Raw genomic sequence first — 17,630 nt, 5'->3', positions numbered from 1 at the left:
GGCATCAAAATTTAGTTATAAATAACTTTAAGTGATTTTTGCTAAACATGAATATGGAGTGAAATTTGTTTACGCCATATGCTAATGTTGGTTGCAGGAATCGATCATGAGGTTGAAAAAGGATAAATTATTTCGCTGCTTTAATGTAAAGAATTAAAGATTCCACAAAGAAAGTAAATACATCGATGGGAAGAATATATCACCCAGTTAAACGAAGGGGTTGGGAAGAAAAGTGAAGATAGCAGCTTATTAACTTCATGCTCTTATTTTCGTAAAATTCGTTGGGAGTTACCGTTTGTCCATGCTTCTTCGTAATGGTTGGTAAGCTTATAACTTTTGTTTCAATGTGTCTTAAATTAGAAAATTGCAATTAATTAGCTAGCTAGTCGTCATATACCCAAGTATCATTACATCACGATTGATATATAATCTTTTTTTTTTCATAACGATTAATATATGACCTAAAACAATAACCACCTCCAAACACATTGATTAAATGGTGTCACATCATTTTAACTTAAATCAAAAGTCTTAGATTTAATTGTAATTGTGTTAAATATTTAGTGTAAGAATTTTATTGTTTATAATGATTATATTTGACTGAAATAGAATTTTCTCCAATGATTAATATTTATATTTATAGTCTAGAAAAAAAACAATAAAAAATATTATTCTTTACTATAATTATTTAGATACCACCCGTATATATATAGTTAATGATGTAAAAAAATTATAAAAATATATTATATGAATGATATAATTCAATAAATAATCGATGGCACTCTGATCAGGCACGTGTCAATCCTTCGAATTCCTATACTAAACTATTATAAGCTAATTAAACTGGTAAATAAAAAGAGCAATAAAATAATATATCAAAGCATTGATGCTTACTTTATCAGGTAATAACCTTACATTAATTTACAAATCGTTGACTACCTGAAGTAGTTTAATTAAATCAAATATAAAATAGAAATGTCAGGTGGTTAATCTTAAATAAGGATTGAATAAGCAGCCAGCAATTAATCCAACAACGAAGCGTAGATAGAAGCGGAACGTGCTGTTAGAGAACTTTTTATCAGTTTATGTATATCATAAAAGTAAAACAATATATAATTCACCGTCACAATGCATTTATCAGCAATCAATTATGATTAACCTTACAAGAAATATAATAATAAAAGCATGAGTATCATAGAAAAGCAAGGCACAGGCACCAACTCGGGCAAGGATACTCAATCTAAACCTTGATTATACGTGGAAAACATTTAAAATTAAAAAAAAAAAATGTTTAGCTTTCAGATCCAGTCTGGTCATATATTTGGAACCTTCATATATGATCTCATAGATGTCATAATCCCATTGACCGAATGTCCTTTTCATATGTGTGAGTGAGACATAATGATATAACACTGTGTCTCAAGCAAATGTCATTAATTTGTAATATTTTTTCCTATAAGTTTTAGGATGAGTATAGGTCATCACTAATCAAAATTCAAAACTAATCTCACTTTCTCTGATGATAATGAACAACAGTTTGAAGTACTAGTAAGTTTGATTTTGGCAATTTTTGGGGTAGAAAATATCTAAGATGGTAGAACAAGCAAACAAGAAATCACCAGCTACTTCAGTACTACTGTCTTGCTATGTCTTAGGGTAAATTCCTTTACTTAAATATGAAGTGAAAGTGACTGGACAACACACAATTTGAAATTTAATTTGTTTTGGAAACGAGATTCTGTATGTAAAAAGACAAAATGAGAATCTACTTAATTTAAAATAATGTTTATTTTAATTGTGGGTAAGTGTGCATTAGAATGAATTTGATTTCTAATCAAATTAAATGATTTTTTTTCTTAATAGATCCAAACACAGTCTAAAATGATTTCAGAAAAGAATTTGATTAATTTCCTGATTCTTTTGAGTTTCCTGATTCCTAGAATTTGATTAATTCCAAGTATTAGAATTGAATTAATTAAGGCCTTTACTATCATTAAACTTTTTTTAAAAAAAAAAAAAAGCATTGCGAAGAACCCCAAATGTTGCATAATTTAAAGAAAAATTTACTAATTTTTGTTGTTACTTTTATCAATTTTTAAACAACAAATATATTTAATTTATACATAATCTCCCTGAAAGATTAATTGTTTTTATCATAAAAAAAATATAATTTGAAGTGATAAAATTGTACAGTTAAAATTTAAAGTGCAAAAGATATTTTTTTCCCGATCCCGCTCAAACCTGAAATGATTAATGGACATCAGATCTACCTAGCTTGGTGAATTTTGGAGGGTTTGTACATCAAAATCATGATTGGCTTATTTGTGGTATACTTTTGTGAGCTATTCATAATCATTGGCCCATCTATACTCTAAAGTGCCAACATGCACGCATGTACATAATGAGCATGAAAACTATAATAATATTATTAATTACTATATTATTTTATAGGGTGAATGATTGCTTGTTTAAATAATAATATATAACTATTCAAAAGCCAATGGAAAAATTTTGAATATAAAAATTGATAGGGTTGTTAACATGAGATTTTGGACAACCTTCAATCAGGATGTCTGCAAGATGAGTGTAAAGTCCACTAGAGACCACGCATCTTAATACTTGAATCGGCTTTTTAACTGATAAATTTAAACGTGTAGACGCCATGCCAGTCAAATTCTGAAACATTCGTACAAATCGTTCAAGAAATATTGATACAAAAATATTGTATCACATGGTCAATTATTTTTCAACCATAATTAGAACCTTTTCCTTTCAAGTGGGACCTTGAAGATATTTACTGGTTTTTAGTTTTTTTAGTCAATCAGAAAACTAATCCTTAATTCTGAGTTCAGTTATACTCATCCCTTCCAAAAAGTATATTTGTAAAAATCAAATATAGATAATCTCTATATTGTCAATTCAACTATATCCATTAAATATATCACATGTTTGCTTAATAAGATAACTGTTATGTTCTTCAGAAAAAAAAATATAAATACGAATAAGATATTATATAGTATAACTATATAAACGCCATAACAAACCCCTATTTAGGACAATTAAATTTATGTCCTTGATATCATTTGATTCATTTCCGTGATATCTGTAGCAAGTTGCAATCAAAATTAGAATAAAAAGAAATAATAGTTTTTAATTAAATATAAAAACAAAAAATTGTTTTCCTTAATTATTTAATAATTATATTTCTTCGTACATAGTCATCAAAATAATGGTCTATTATTAACTGAATTATTTTTTAAAATATAATCATAATCTAAATTTTAAAATGTCTGTATATTTATATTTTGATTTATATCGTTTTATCAAAAAGATATTCTTTAATTTTTTAAAATTATATTTTTCTTAGATTTCATGTATATTTGCAAATATTCCGAATAATGCAAAAGAATTTAATTATTAGTTTATGATTATGATTATATTGTATATGTATGGCATGTGGGTTCATATGCGTGCGCAAGATCATAAACTTTATACATTGTGATAGGAGGTAAAGTATAAAAGTGATAAGATGTATTTGTCCTTGTTATTTTGAACTATTTAATATTGTAAAGTATTGGTTTAAGATTTAAAATACCAAATTTCTCATTGTAATTTTGTACTATTTGGGTGGACAACATCAGATTACCAAAGTGCAGTTACAAGGTTATAAGTATAATGTTAATTTTAAATTAAATTTAACACGAGGTGAAATCAGCAGTAAAACACTTCATTTTGCTCACATTTTTATAAATTTTTAAGAATAAAATCAGTGTTCTGACTTTGACCTATTATAATGCTAAATTTTCTTCTTATCATGAATTTTTATTTCGGATACTCATACTCACCGGCTCAAGCACTCAAATGGCAATTAATATCCCTAATGAAATGTTGAAATAAATATATTAAAGCTAATCATGATCAACAGGGTGAAAGCAAGAGATTTGGATTTGGGATGATGGCGAAGAAGAAAACGCACGACTTCGATGATTGTATTACGAGCATCAAAAGTACTAAAAAATTGTTAAACAACATAAAAATAGCAAATATGCATTATTAATTATTATCACTATTTTGCAGTGTTATAACTTATAAGGATATAAATTGAGTGCGGGAAATGAACGTGCATTTTGGCATAGTAACCAAGTTTAACACCGTTCGATCTCTATTTGATGACTCAGAATGAGCCACGTCATATTAAAGTTGAGAATATACTCAGGCAAATATATTAATTGTAAGCCATTAGATGAATAAATCAAATACACTGAATCGAATTGCACCAAATTTAAATGCACTTGTTAAGCTGTATTCACGTGGCAGAAAGAAAAATGTAACATAATTGCAAAGGGCCAAGAAGAAGAAAAAACAAAAATACTCATAATATCATCTGAGTTACCGACACATAAAGGTTAACAGGAGATCGAGTTCACATTTTAGGCATGCACCATCATGATCATGAGGGTGGATCAGACGGCTACGATTTGATCACGTGTAGTAATCAAAATGTGTGTGAGCCACTACTCACTAGGTGTATACGCCACGTCACGTATCTAAAATCCATAAGCAAAAGTCAAAGTAGCCTCACATCATGGTCTTGCTAATTATGTTCTCAATTTCCAAGGTTCCCGACTTTGAAGAGTCACCAACACTGCAAAACAAAATTCAAAAATACTGAAAGCGAAAATCAACACTGATAGATACGGAATAGTAACATATGTTATTAGTTTGAGCAAAATTAGGAAATATTGGTTCTGTAAGAATCAGATTCATATTTCATAATAATATTAATAGATAATTTATAAATGTTCAATGAGTTTTTAAGACATATCTTGATTTTGATAAATTTTTAAAATTTGATTCACCTAGATTTTTTATTATTGAATTTTTTTTACTAAAATTAGATTTGAATTTTGTAAGTATATTGAAAACAAAGATTCTAAATAAAATTATTAGTTAGATTTTTAAATAAAGATTAATTATGAAAAAAAATAATACTTGTCATGTATGAAATAATTACTAAGAAAAGGTAAAATTGTATTTTTGATTTTTCAATTTATCTTTAGTTTCAGATTTAGTCTCTTGGTAGTTTAATTTATAAATTTGGTTCCCTATTTTGTAAAATGGTGCAATGTTGATCCCCTAGGTCACAATTGGACAAACGATGTTGAGTGTGACGTGTCACGTTCTATGATGATAACTGTCACATGCGTGTCATGTTTTGATTGGTCAATGAAAACAATAATTCATTTTATCTTTCATGAAGTTGATATCCCATCAGAATATGATAAGTGATAGTCATCATCTAATAAAAACGTGATATGTAATTAACGATCAACGTCTAATTGTAGTTTGGGGATCAACATTACACAATTTTACAAAATAAGAAGACTAAATTTGTAAATTAGATTAGTAGGAGACCAAAGATAAATTAGGGATCTAAATTTACAATTTTGCCCTACGAAAAAAATATGAAATAGTACAGTACCCATTTTGCCAGACTCTCGTATGTGATGAAATCATGGCATTGTTCATTTGGTGATGTGGACCACATTTTCTGTATGACCGTAAGGTCTTTCTCTCTCATATTTACCTCACTGCAAAGAATCCAACGAATTTTCCTATAAGATTCCATGTGCTTTATGGGCCTGGACACCTCCAAATTCAATGCAAGGCTACTTTTATACAACTTGCTTCAATTCCTCCTTAATCACCGTAATAACTCAATTTTATAAATAGACACTCATATGTGAGCATTGCATTAATACAAAATTAAGCCATATGTGTGCATTACATTAATACAACGTTATGGATGTCGCAGTAATAACTGCGACAAAATCCTAGTCACCAGATCTGTAGTTTTGCATACATGGAAGTTAATCATATTGTGCTAGACAAAGATGCGTATAGTTACAATTGCAAAAGTCAAGAGGCACAAAGTAATTTTGTTTTTAACCAAATTCTATGTATGCACGCTACTGATTATTGACATTATAGGCAAGAGAATTCACATCAGGTATATGCTTTTGAACATGCCATTCCAAGGAAAGATAAAATTTCTGAGTTCGGTACTATGCTTTTGCACATGGAGACTATAAGGGGGATTTATCTAGATGCATGCTGCCTTTTTCCATTTTCCCCTTATCCCTGGCCCTGGGCCTTTGAGTGCAATCATGTGCATGCTGTTATGTACTGCAGTCAATAATGATCTTATTATTATACGAAAAAAATGTGTTTTTCGTACTTATATTTTTAACCAAACGTAATCAAAGCGTTTATATTTTCAAATGAATTTGGCCTTCAGATTTTAAAAAATACGTGAATTTAATTTTTTTCTCACTCTAAATTCTTTGTTTTTTTTAAAGTTATGAGAAGCTAAATTTATAACATTTTTTTTGTTGCATTTACATGTAAAATAATAAACTATTCCGTAGGAGAATTTATTTTGGATTGTCATCATGTATAAAATTTCCTTTGGCCAACTACAATTACTTATCATGAATAAAATTAATCTTTGAACCTATAGATTGAAATACATCGTGATCTTTAACCCAAAATAAAAAATATATATACTTTTTTAAATTTCAGAACTAAATTCATTAATAAAAACTATTCAAATCTTAATTACATTTGACATAAAATAAAATATAAGGACTAAAAATACAATTTTTTTTTTCTTTAGTGTTGTTATTCAAAAAAGGGGTAAGCCAACCAATTTGCATTCCATGAAGAACAAAGTATAAAAATAAATTTAATGAACCAACAAAGGCTAGTCCACTTAATAAGGATCATGTTATATTCCTAAAAGATGTGAGTTTAAATTTTGTAATCAATGTTAGCATTTTAATGATAAATAATCTATAAATATATGTAAAATCTTCTTTTAAGTTTTGAGACATATCTTGACTCTAAATTTTCAAAACTCAATTCATATATATTTTTTTTAAAAAAATACCCTTAATTATTCCCTATTTAAGGTTCTTACACTTAAAACACACTTTTGCTTTGCTATTTGTTAAGAACATGACAAGTCAATTACATCCAAGGAACCCCATATTCCAAATATAGGTTTGGCAGTTCTTCCAGTTCGTCTCATCTTCCATGAAATTAGTGGTCAGTTCTTAACAATGTCCTGTTGGCAAGGACACTGATGATAATAGGGAATCCCATTTAACTGGAGAAGATAAGAAACATAACAGTGTTAGTACAGCTGAACACGACCCCACGGTCATTTCCTCAATAAATAAGGAAACACTATATGAGCTGTGTTCATGATGGCAAGGCAAGGCAACAGGGATGGTGATTTTTTTATTTGCTTTGCTTTGTCATGGATTACTTTCAGAGACTAACAATGTACTTATTAAGGAAAATGTGAAGAAAAGCCAGCCACCAACTGCACAAATGATGCTAAGCAATGATACAGACTGAATAAACAAGCCATACTAGTTTTAATAAATACTATAACTTAGAAGCTTTCAACTTTCAATGTAAATTTTTTTTTTTATTGGAAAAAGTCGAAGTGAATTGGATCTCAGGACCATCAGGATTAGGACAAATTTTAAGGCTTAATGAGTATTTATAGAAATATTTACAAATTATTTACTAATAAGATTTTCACAGAGAAATTAAACTCACATCCTTTAATGATATGAATTCATTATTTAACAACTAGATGAATCTTTATTTATTTCGATTCAGACTTTTAGTACTATAACAAATTGTTTTTTCTCTCTCTCTCTCTCTAATATTAAGTAAAGCCATTAAGGTACAGAAATAAGAGACTATTCAATTAAATTCCAATTTAACTATTTCTAATCGCCTTGAAAAATGCAGCAAGGTAACGTTGGAAGTTGAGATTTCTGGTCCAACTATATGGTACCGTGTAAGTTTCATTGGAACTTTTTTAGAATGGTCATGTATGATATGGTATGCTTTGTTTTCTAATGAACGTAGCCAAAATTGTTTTTGCAATAAAAAATGGTCACAAGAAAACAACGTCAATACCTATTTTTCTGACACCATCAATAATTACTCTTACTTTTACAATTGCCATATCTTTAACTCTTTTTACCCGGGTACATCATAGAGCAGAGTGGACCACCTGCCGACACATATAAACCGTTTAAGAGAATTTTTATAGGTCAATGTGAAGTTACCATTCGAAAGAGATATAAAGCTTTTTTCATAAACTATTGTGGAAAATGGTGTATGAACACTTATGTTATTAGATAATTAAAAAAAAAAAGAGAAATAAAAAAAAATGTAAATATAATATATTATATGATATAATAAAAGTAGATATAAAAAATGAAAAGTGAATATATATTATGAAAATAGATATATATTATTCATCGACTATTATTTCTTTCGAAATGATAAAGCTCGCATAAAAGAAAGTTCTCAAAACAATAAAAGAGCATGCTGATTATATTAAAATATTATAGTTTATAATATTCTAAATTCTCTAAATTATTGATTAATTTAAAAATACGTGTAAATAGTATATTTTGTTTTCAGGATATTAATTTTTAAAAATATTCTGTCTTAAATAATTAAAAAAATTAAAAGAATTCGTTAAAATATTTCAAGTAGCCCAAGTCAAGATATCAGTTTCTTTTAAGACTTCAAGTCTTACACAATTAAAAAAAATTAAAAGGATTTGTTAAAGCATTTCAAGTAGCCCAAGTCAAGATATTAAATTTTTTAGGAGTTATAAGCTCGTTCGGTTGTTGAGATCGAGAGTTTAAGGGTTAAAGAAAGAAGAAAAAAGAAGTCATATTCCAAGTAAATTAACAATTAACATCGATCATTAAAAAAATAAAAAATATTAGTTTTCAATAATACCTCATGTCTTAAATAATTAAAAATATTAAAAGGATTTGTTAAAGTATTTCAGGTAGCTGAGGAGCAGGGATGAATTTGGTGGGGGTGGGGAATTGATAAGAAAAAGAATATTAAGTTAATGTTTGCTTAATTTGATAGATTTTAACATATTTTTTTTGGACTCACTAGTTAAGTTTCCTTTCTACTCTTCATTTTCTTTTACTTTAGTAGATTTAATAATATTTCACCTTAGAATAAAAGAAAATGAAGATATAGATGGAAAGTAAATATTTTAGAATTACTCTTGAAATAGCTTAATGTCTTGTGTAAAATTATTACAACTTAATTTTATATGCATGTCTTTTTCTTTCTCATCTTTTTATTTTATTTTCTCTTCTACCAAACAACTTAAAAATTCATCTCACTTTATATTCTTTATCTTTTATTCCTTTTACTTTCATTATCTTTCCTTAACGAAACATTAACAAGGTCAGGGAAAGACTGATAGACACAGTGAGTCTAGAAACCTAGATAGGGATAATAAGAGAGGTAATCAATAAATTAATAAATATAATAATGTGATGTCATAATATGACTGATAGGTTCATACTAAAATTATCAATATTTATACAACACAGTAAATTGACTAGGCCCATCCCAAAAATCTCCATGTTAGATTTTGCTCATAATGCAATTGTAGTTTGATATTAGCCTGTAAAAATACTATGTGCACCTCGCGAGCTCTACAACTAGGATTGTAGCCAGGACTGGGAGGGAGAGACTAAATTTGCATGTGAACACTGATTCATGAATATTTCTCACCCCTGATAATGGAAGACCAGCATAAAACCTAAATGTCTTCAGTAGACCAGCTCACCTCTTGCCACGAGGTCCAGGTCCAGATCTGGGACCAGGAAACCGAGAGAACTGAAGCCGCAAGTGACTAGACTCAGGATTGAGTTCATCAACTTTATAACCTGTGACATCCAACCACAATGTCAGCAAACATTGAAATTTGGGTACATAACTTTATGAAAAATCATTAACCACTGAGTTCGAATCCTACATACTGAGTGACCAATATCCTAAAAGAACACAGGCCATAAGCTAGCAGACATAACTTTGATCAAGTATCTTATATCTTTAACATTAAGTTTACCATTCAAACAATGGCATCTTAATTTTCTTCCCAATAGTAACTTCCATTAAATGTGTTAAGTTTTAAACAATTCCACATCAAGGATGAAAGAAACTTTATCTAAATTTTGTCTTTAGCTAGCAGACCACAGATACATTATAGTGGCAGAATTTTGGGGCTTAGTGCTTTGGTTATGCAAAAATATTCATGATATTGGTGAAAGTGGTGGTGATAACAGATAATGACATATCATCAGAGAACAGGAATACATTCCCAGTGATGATCATTAGTACAGCTAAGGCAGACACACTACAGAGGCGGATGATGATAATTTCAAAAGTGACAATGACAATGATATTGGCAGTTAATAGAACAGATATCTTTGCATGTGCACTCATTTCTCACGAGTTCACCACTTCAGTTACTATGAAGTAAGTTTGAATAAACCTTTACCTCACCGATAACTTATATTAGAAATTCAGTGTAACACAGTGATTTCCCACTTTCCAGGTTTAAATTCTTTTAGTCCAATAGAACAATGAGTAATTTCATCAGTTAGAAAAGCATATCATACTTCTACACGTGTTCATATGGAATTTCACTGATAAAATTCCACTTCAGTGCAACTTAGAAATGTTTTTCACCCGATTCAAAATTATAACAAACACCCAAAATACATGACAACTTGATAAGCACATCTTGGTTCAGAAGACCAAAAACCCCCAAGGGAATTCTTCAAATTTCACAACATCCATCAAGTCACCTAATGCTAATATGATTTCCTATTAAACATGAAATTAATTTCCTTTCATCTCAGCAGTTAACATGAAGTGATACCTTGCAATGCACTCAGAGCAGTTGCTGCACAGGCCGGATTTGCAAAATCCACAAAACAAAGGATTAGAGGATCTCCACCACGCTGCAATAAGCATGTATTTCAGCATAAAGAGTGTGAAACGATAAACCAAGTTAAAAGAGGGCAAACAGACAACTGTTGCAAACAGTACACTTACATGTTTGGATTCTTTGCTCACAAGCCTTACTTCTCTATATCCAACAAAAGGGCGAAAAATATCTAAAAATGGCATTAAGGAATTTGAATAGCTAGATTAAAATAAATGAAGCTGACAAAGCACAGTTGAAAGTGTGAATGTGTGATGATACAATTCTTAAACAGTAACTGAGAACCAAAAGGATACGAGCCACTTCCCTTCTTGTGCTGTCAGATGGGAGACCTTCAACATATAAAGTACTTGAAGCATCTGGGGGAAGAGGTACAGTCTCAGGTCCAGGCATGGAAGCTGCATCTACTGTTAACTGACCGCCATAATTGACATTCCGTCCATTTCGTGCAAGATCATGACCACCACCAGGATGCCCCATGACAGCAGGATCAGTTAGTGAATGGCGTGGTAATCCACCAACACCCCTTCCCAATCCAACACCACCAATTGCACTGGCTTCCCCAGAATTAAACGAAGTAAGCTGCTTCATAACCAAAAAAGTAAGTTTTCAGAAAACAAGCTGTGAAAGCACATCTTCACACATATTATGTAAATAAAATAGGTTAAGATGTTACCCCTGCACTTTGAAGGTAGCGGTCATAAGCAGATCCAAGTGTTTTAGTGTCCTTTAGCATTCGATGACCGGTATGGTCATCATTTCGAGCAATATAATTATGCATCTCATTACCCCCTGTCAGACCAGAAGGTGACATATCTGCAATGTAACAGAATCTAATCTTACAACTTCTCTAATAAAAAAATGAAGCTGAAAATACATACACTTTATAAAATAAGTTTCGGTCATATGCAATGTCGAATATCATTGCCATCCCTACAATGCTAATCACTGACTGACTAGTGACTATATATAAAAAACATCTAACAAATATGCCAGATGCTAGTAAAACACAGGTAACTAAAAAGCACATGCTCCAAAATGCAAAGTGCTCATAATAATATAAAGAGCAGGATGCGCACACACAAACATGTTTGTTGACACCTATCAAATTATCAGAACACACCCTAAAGCATAAAAAGTCAACAATTGTTACTTGACTAGTTGTATTAGAGTAACTACTCAAATTGTAGTTACTGGAGTATTTTAAAAGACTCATGCTTTTACAGCTCTACGTAGTTAAAACAGTTAGTATTCTCAACCATATTTGTATCTCTTGTCTTCCTTGCAACATAAATCAATTCATTTAGTTAGCTTTCAATAACAGAACACATAATTTCTCTAATATAAATTGATAAATATTTTCTTTCATTCTCTTTATCGCTCATTACTGATTTCTGTCATGGTATTGAAAGCTTTTCTTGGATCTGATTCCACTCCATGGCTTCACTGCTTAATCCTTTTCGGTCTTCAGATCCCCAACACCAACATCATTCAGTGGATCTTCCACTTCAACCCACTCTTGTGTTCCTGTTTCAAACTCATCCAATTTCAATGTGACCTGATGACAAAAATTTCCTACTTTGGAAGTAGTAGGTGGAGACAGTGATTAAGAAATTCGCTGTGTGTCATTACAGACCCAAAAATCAAATTGCAATTTATTTGAGGAAAATCGTGCATTCTGACATGAAGGCAAGAGTTTCCTGCAGTGGGAGTGGCAGGATCAAATGCTTTTCTTTTGTGGCTACTTTCTTCTCTTAAACAATCTCTTCTGACCAGAGTCATTGGGTGCACACATTCCTGGAAGATCTGAGAGACTCGACACTTATTTTCATTCACACCTGTGTGCTAACTGCTAAGGCATGTCAACTCATATCTGAACTCAGAAACAAGAAGAAATATGATTGATCAATCTAAGCGCATCTATTTTGATTAAACCGCCATTAATTTCCTGGTCTCTATAAATGGTCCACTTGCATCTCTGAATCACACTGATGTCATCCTTGATGAACTTCTAAATATTACGATTTATGACACTGTTGACACCTCAATAAACTGCAGAACCGATCCTTACAGTGCACAATATTGAAGCATAGCTTCTTGTTCAGGAAGCAGGCTCAGCAATGTACTCTTTTGAATGTAGCTCAAGCTTTTCTGAAATAGAATGCAGCTTCAAGCATTCAAACCTCTACACCAGCATGCCTTGTCACCTCATTTGCCACATGGTCCCCATGTAAATCAAGTCAGCAGTTTTCACCATCACTTGGATATGGTGGTAAATAAAGTTTGCTTTACACTCAGCCCTATGGGTTCTCTTAAAGTATTGGTCATGAGGCTCACTATTTAGAGGCTGCTGTAGTTGATCAGATTGTGTCTGAGGTCATGGAAATCGGCCAGGTTGTTAATGCTCAATTTATCGTCAATTGTCAAAAGTTAGGTCATGATCCCATGACTTGCGATCATCTATTTGATCATACCTTGGACCCTTTTCCAAAGTCTCTTTTGATTTGAGGATCATTCACCACCTAATTTGACCCCATTTATCATCAAATCAGAACAAGAGAGCAATTGTAGTCTACTATGTACAGACATAGTCAAAACAGGATTTAGCCCTTTTTTGCTTATGCCTCGTTACCCTTTAAACTCTTGGATCATGCTTTTCTGCTATATACTTAATAAGGAATAAAAAAAAGTAAAGGCTAGCAGATGAAACAGGAACCGCTCATTACTAAAATGCTCACTGTTAGGTCAATCCTTCACATTCTCATATATAAATCTCCTTACATGACATTGATAAATCATTAGCAAATGAAGCATTTCAATACCAACAACAAATCTATTACTCTATAGTGTAAAACTGTAAATACTTCACATATGATATCATCCCAACACATCATCCCAAATAATTTTATATTTAATATTTGTTGCGCCATTAGGATCAATGTCTTTACTGCCTCCCTTTTAAGACTAATGCCACTATTACCACCATTTTATTAATATATCCAAATCCTTCTCAACCCTTTGTCTACCCAACTCCAATCTTCAGTGCATATCCTCTTCACCGTTGCCGAAAAAACACATCAAACAGAAAAAATAAAAAATCTAACCAAATTTCTAACCTCAACTTATACCCACTCGACAGAATGCCCTTGTTACTCCTCCTTTGTCACAAATTAAACCCGATAAGAATTCAATCACTAAGAACTCAAAAACATAAAAATACTTATCCCAGGGCATTCCTCAAGGCCCAGCAACGCATCAATATTCTGAGTCTGTCCAGCTAGTTTAGATTACACAAATTCAAACTCCATAATATCATCCTTAGCCTTTTCATAATCTCAAAAACAAACTTTGAAAGATAGAAAAAAAAAATAGAGACCTGTTATCAATTTGACAAATTCCATACCAATGAAGCCCAGTATCAAAATAATTATAAAGACCTAAACTTTGAAATTCTAAACAATAGTATCTGCCTTAGGGCGTGTTTGGATGGTCGAAAATGTGAGAGAGAGAAAATAGCGAACCATATTCAGTACGAGGTCGTTTGAGCATGGCGGAAGAAGGTTGAAGCGGCTGCTGCTGCTGCCGATTCCAGAAGCCGTCCGTCATGGCGAGAGAGAAGATCAAGTTATGGTAATGGTGATTGGTGAAGATGGAGATCAAATCACAAACCCTAATTCGCAAAAACACCAAAAGACCAAACCCTAAGCCTTGGCTCGTTTCTGCAAATAAAAGAGAAATTTTTCAAGTCCACTCTTTCCGTTTTTTTTTAAGGAGAAAATAGTACGGAGGGAGAGGATGGCTTGAGAGTTGAGACACGTTTTTCTTTCTCCTTAATCGACCGGGCCCAAAAATTTTATCAAAATTTAAGAAATACGATAAAAGTTTGGGTCAATATGATTTTTTTTAAAAAAGTATATTTCGTTTGGACACAATCTCATATCTAATTGATAGGGGTCAGTATAATTTATATATATATATATATATATATATATATATATATATATATATATATATATATATATATTAAATTAATATATTTTACAATGTAAATTTTTTAAGGATAATATTATTTCCTTCCTATATCTTTAAATTTAGTCTTCTTTTTATTTTAAAATAATTATTTAGAACTTTAAAATCTAATTAATTTCTTTTGTTAATTATATCCTTACGTAATACTAGATAAGAAGTAATACCTTATTGATTATTATTTATAAGACTCAAATTATATTATCTCTTACATTAATTATTTTTAGATTAAAATATATCAAATTAATTATATTGATAAACAATTAATTAGAGGAGAGAGAAGAGTTCATATCAAAGAAAAAAAGATAGAGAAAAATATTAATGACATAGTTAATTTAAAAAAAAAAATATAAATTTAAGATAAATTTATTATTATCAACTAAGTTGTTCACTTTTCTTAATTTAATAAATTAGGCAATTGAGTCATATAAATAGAAACAAAAGGAATATAATTTATTACCACTAATATGATATAGTGTTAAATAAAGACTCTTTAGTATAAATTTGTTTTCATTAATTTAATTTGTTTATCCTATTACTTTTTTTAATATTTTATCCAATTATATATTTATTTTCTTGAAAATGAAGTTAGGAGCATAATAGGATAGTTGTCCTCACTCACATCCCTCCTTCACCAAACTTATCATTATCATCACTATCATCCTTATCATCAATAATATTATTATCATCATTGTCACCAATTACATATTTTCATTGGAAACTCTTATTATCGTCATCACCATTATTTTATCACCACCTCATCATCATCACCGTTATAATTACCATCAACATTACCACCACACTACCATTATAGTCATTGTCACCACTATAATTATTGTCATTATTTCACCACCATTTATCATCACCTAGTTTTGGGGATTAAATCAGAGTGGAAATAAGTTTAAAATTTGAAAGTTCCATGATGAACAAAATAATCGATTAAGTGAACAATATAATTTATTATTTCATGTCTTGTGATTTAGGATTTACATAGGTATACAAATAATTGATTATCTACTCAAGATAATTGATTATTTGACCTTTAGAGAATTCATTTCTTATTTAGATAATCAATTATCTCATAAAATAAATGCATATCATGTTCATTGTGCTACCTAGGTAGCCTTATAAACAAAATAATCAATTAAATCAAGGCATAATCAATTAACTTTGTTTTACTCTATAAAAAGCAAACTTGTAAGCACCTTTTCATAAGACCAGTATTTTTTTAGAACTTTGTCTAGAAAAGAGTTTTGAGCTAAGAATGTGCCATTTTGAAGTTTCATAACTGGAAATCAAAATTTCTTAACATGAAAAAATGATGTATCACTCAAAAGGGTACTAGAAGGGTATTTTTTGAGGAAATATGATAAGTGTGTTGAATTTCTTCATATCAATTACTCACAGGTGATATCATTCCTGTCTTTTTTGTTGTTGTATTGATCTTTGACTAGGGTTCTCAAAACAAGTTCATGTAATAGGATTCTACATAGTGTAGTTTGGTTCTTATAGAATTCAAGAACTTGTTGCATAAGTGTTTGTGCATTCATCTACGAAGTGTGTTTATTATCATTGATTTGTTTAATGAAATCTCATACAAAGGTTGTATGAAAATTTTGGATGTAAATCACGCAAGTGATTGAACCAATGTCAAATTGACTTGTACAATCTTTCTTTTCCCTTCTCTTTGCATCTACGTTTTTTTAGCATATTTCTTACTAATGTCATATTTATCTTTATTGTTGTGTATTAGCTATCTTACATCAAAGAATAAAAAACCAAATTAAGTACAACATCTAAATCCTTCTTTTGATTTCAACATCAAGTTTTATTTGGAATTAAAAGATATTTATAACAAATCCTAGAAGATTTGGAAATAAGTTCTTGATGATCCAATTCACTCCCTCTTAGATCCAACCATTTCCTTTAAGGCTCAATTAATGGTCAAGATAAGATAGGATATACAGGTAATGATATGATATGCTCAAATTTTAAAAAATATATATTTCACTAAAATTATCCATAATTTTCTAAAAATAAAATTTAAATTTTTTTTATTACAAATTTTTTTTTATAAACTATGAAAATTATATAAAAAATAATTTTAACTAAATTACACAATATTATATTTTATTTATGAAGTTACTTTTTTATAATTATAAACAAATTATATAAGGATATATATATATATATATATATATATATATATATATATATATATATATATATATATATATATATATATATATATATATATATATATATATATATATATGAACTCTTATCTTATTCATCGTAACCCACCTCTTTAGCGGGATAAGAAATACTTGAACAATAAGATAAGATAAGCAACAAAATAACACTATAATCCTATTGATTCAACAAGCAACGAATTATAACAAGACTTACCTATCATATCCTATCCACCAAACAAACTCTTAACAATAAGAAAAGAAGTTTAAAAAAATCATTATAAAAATAACCATAGTACAATAGTTTGATAAAAAGATAATTAATATGCCATATTCACAATACTTTCGAATTATAAAAATATTTTAAAAAATTATGAAATGAGAAGGGAGACTAAAAACGACCCAATCAAACCTAGTTGAAGGCTCTAACAAGTGAGTCTTCGTTTAACCGTAGAAGCTACCAATTTACACCATATCTCTTTGGAATAAATCAGAATTTGAAGCAGTTATTCCTACATTGTTATATCTATCTAACCGATGAAAGAAGCAATCTA

The 17,630-nt window shown here is 30.0% G+C and overlaps 1 protein-coding gene across 2 annotated transcripts; it reads right to left on the bottom strand.

Moving 5' to 3' along the window:
* Positions 1-9,367: 9,367 nt before the first annotated feature.
* Positions 9,368-14,704, bottom strand: LOC100813445 (RNA-binding protein 2). 2 transcript variants are annotated; one of them, XM_003556097.5, is made up of 6 exons: positions 14,380-14,704; positions 11,535-11,674; positions 11,155-11,440; positions 10,969-11,030; positions 10,793-10,874; positions 9,368-9,794 (listed from the first exon to the last, which is right to left on the bottom strand). In XM_003556097.5, the coding sequence occupies exons 1-6, from the start codon at positions 14,462-14,464 to the stop codon at positions 9,691-9,693; spliced, it is 759 nt and encodes a 252-aa protein (XP_003556145.1). In that variant the 5' UTR covers positions 14,465-14,704; the 3' UTR covers positions 9,368-9,690. The 2 variants fall into 2 exon arrangements, with proteins under 2 accessions (XP_003556145.1, XP_006606159.1); XM_006606096.4 differs by having other exon boundaries at positions 11,155-11,443; positions 14,380-14,683.
* Between the last annotated feature and the right edge of the window lie 2,926 nt (positions 14,705-17,630).

Source organism: Glycine max, chromosome 20 (assembly GCF_000004515.6).
Source record: "Glycine max cultivar Williams 82 chromosome 20, Glycine_max_v4.0, whole genome shotgun sequence".
Classification (NCBI taxonomy): domain Eukaryota; kingdom Viridiplantae; phylum Streptophyta; class Magnoliopsida; order Fabales; family Fabaceae; genus Glycine; species Glycine max.
The sequence above is the reverse complement of the archived record's forward strand: the minus strand, read 5'-3'. Positions and strand labels throughout refer to the sequence as shown.

What these genes read in the sequence shown, in the direction of transcription:
- LOC100813445 (XM_006606096.4), bottom strand. Translation starts at nt 14,464, where the DNA reads ATGACGGACGGCTTCTGGAATCGGCAGCAGCAGCAGCCGCTTCAACCT. An exon ending in ACGACCTCGTACTGAATATG is followed by an intron (nt 11,675 to 14,379) that starts GTTCGCTATTTT and finishes GTTACATTGCAG; the next exon opens with ATATGTCACCTTCTGGTCTG. An exon ending in TGCTCTGAGTGCATTGCAAG is followed by an intron (nt 9,795 to 10,792) that starts GTATCACTTCAT and finishes TGGATGTCACAG; the next exon opens with GTTATAAAGTTGATGAACTC.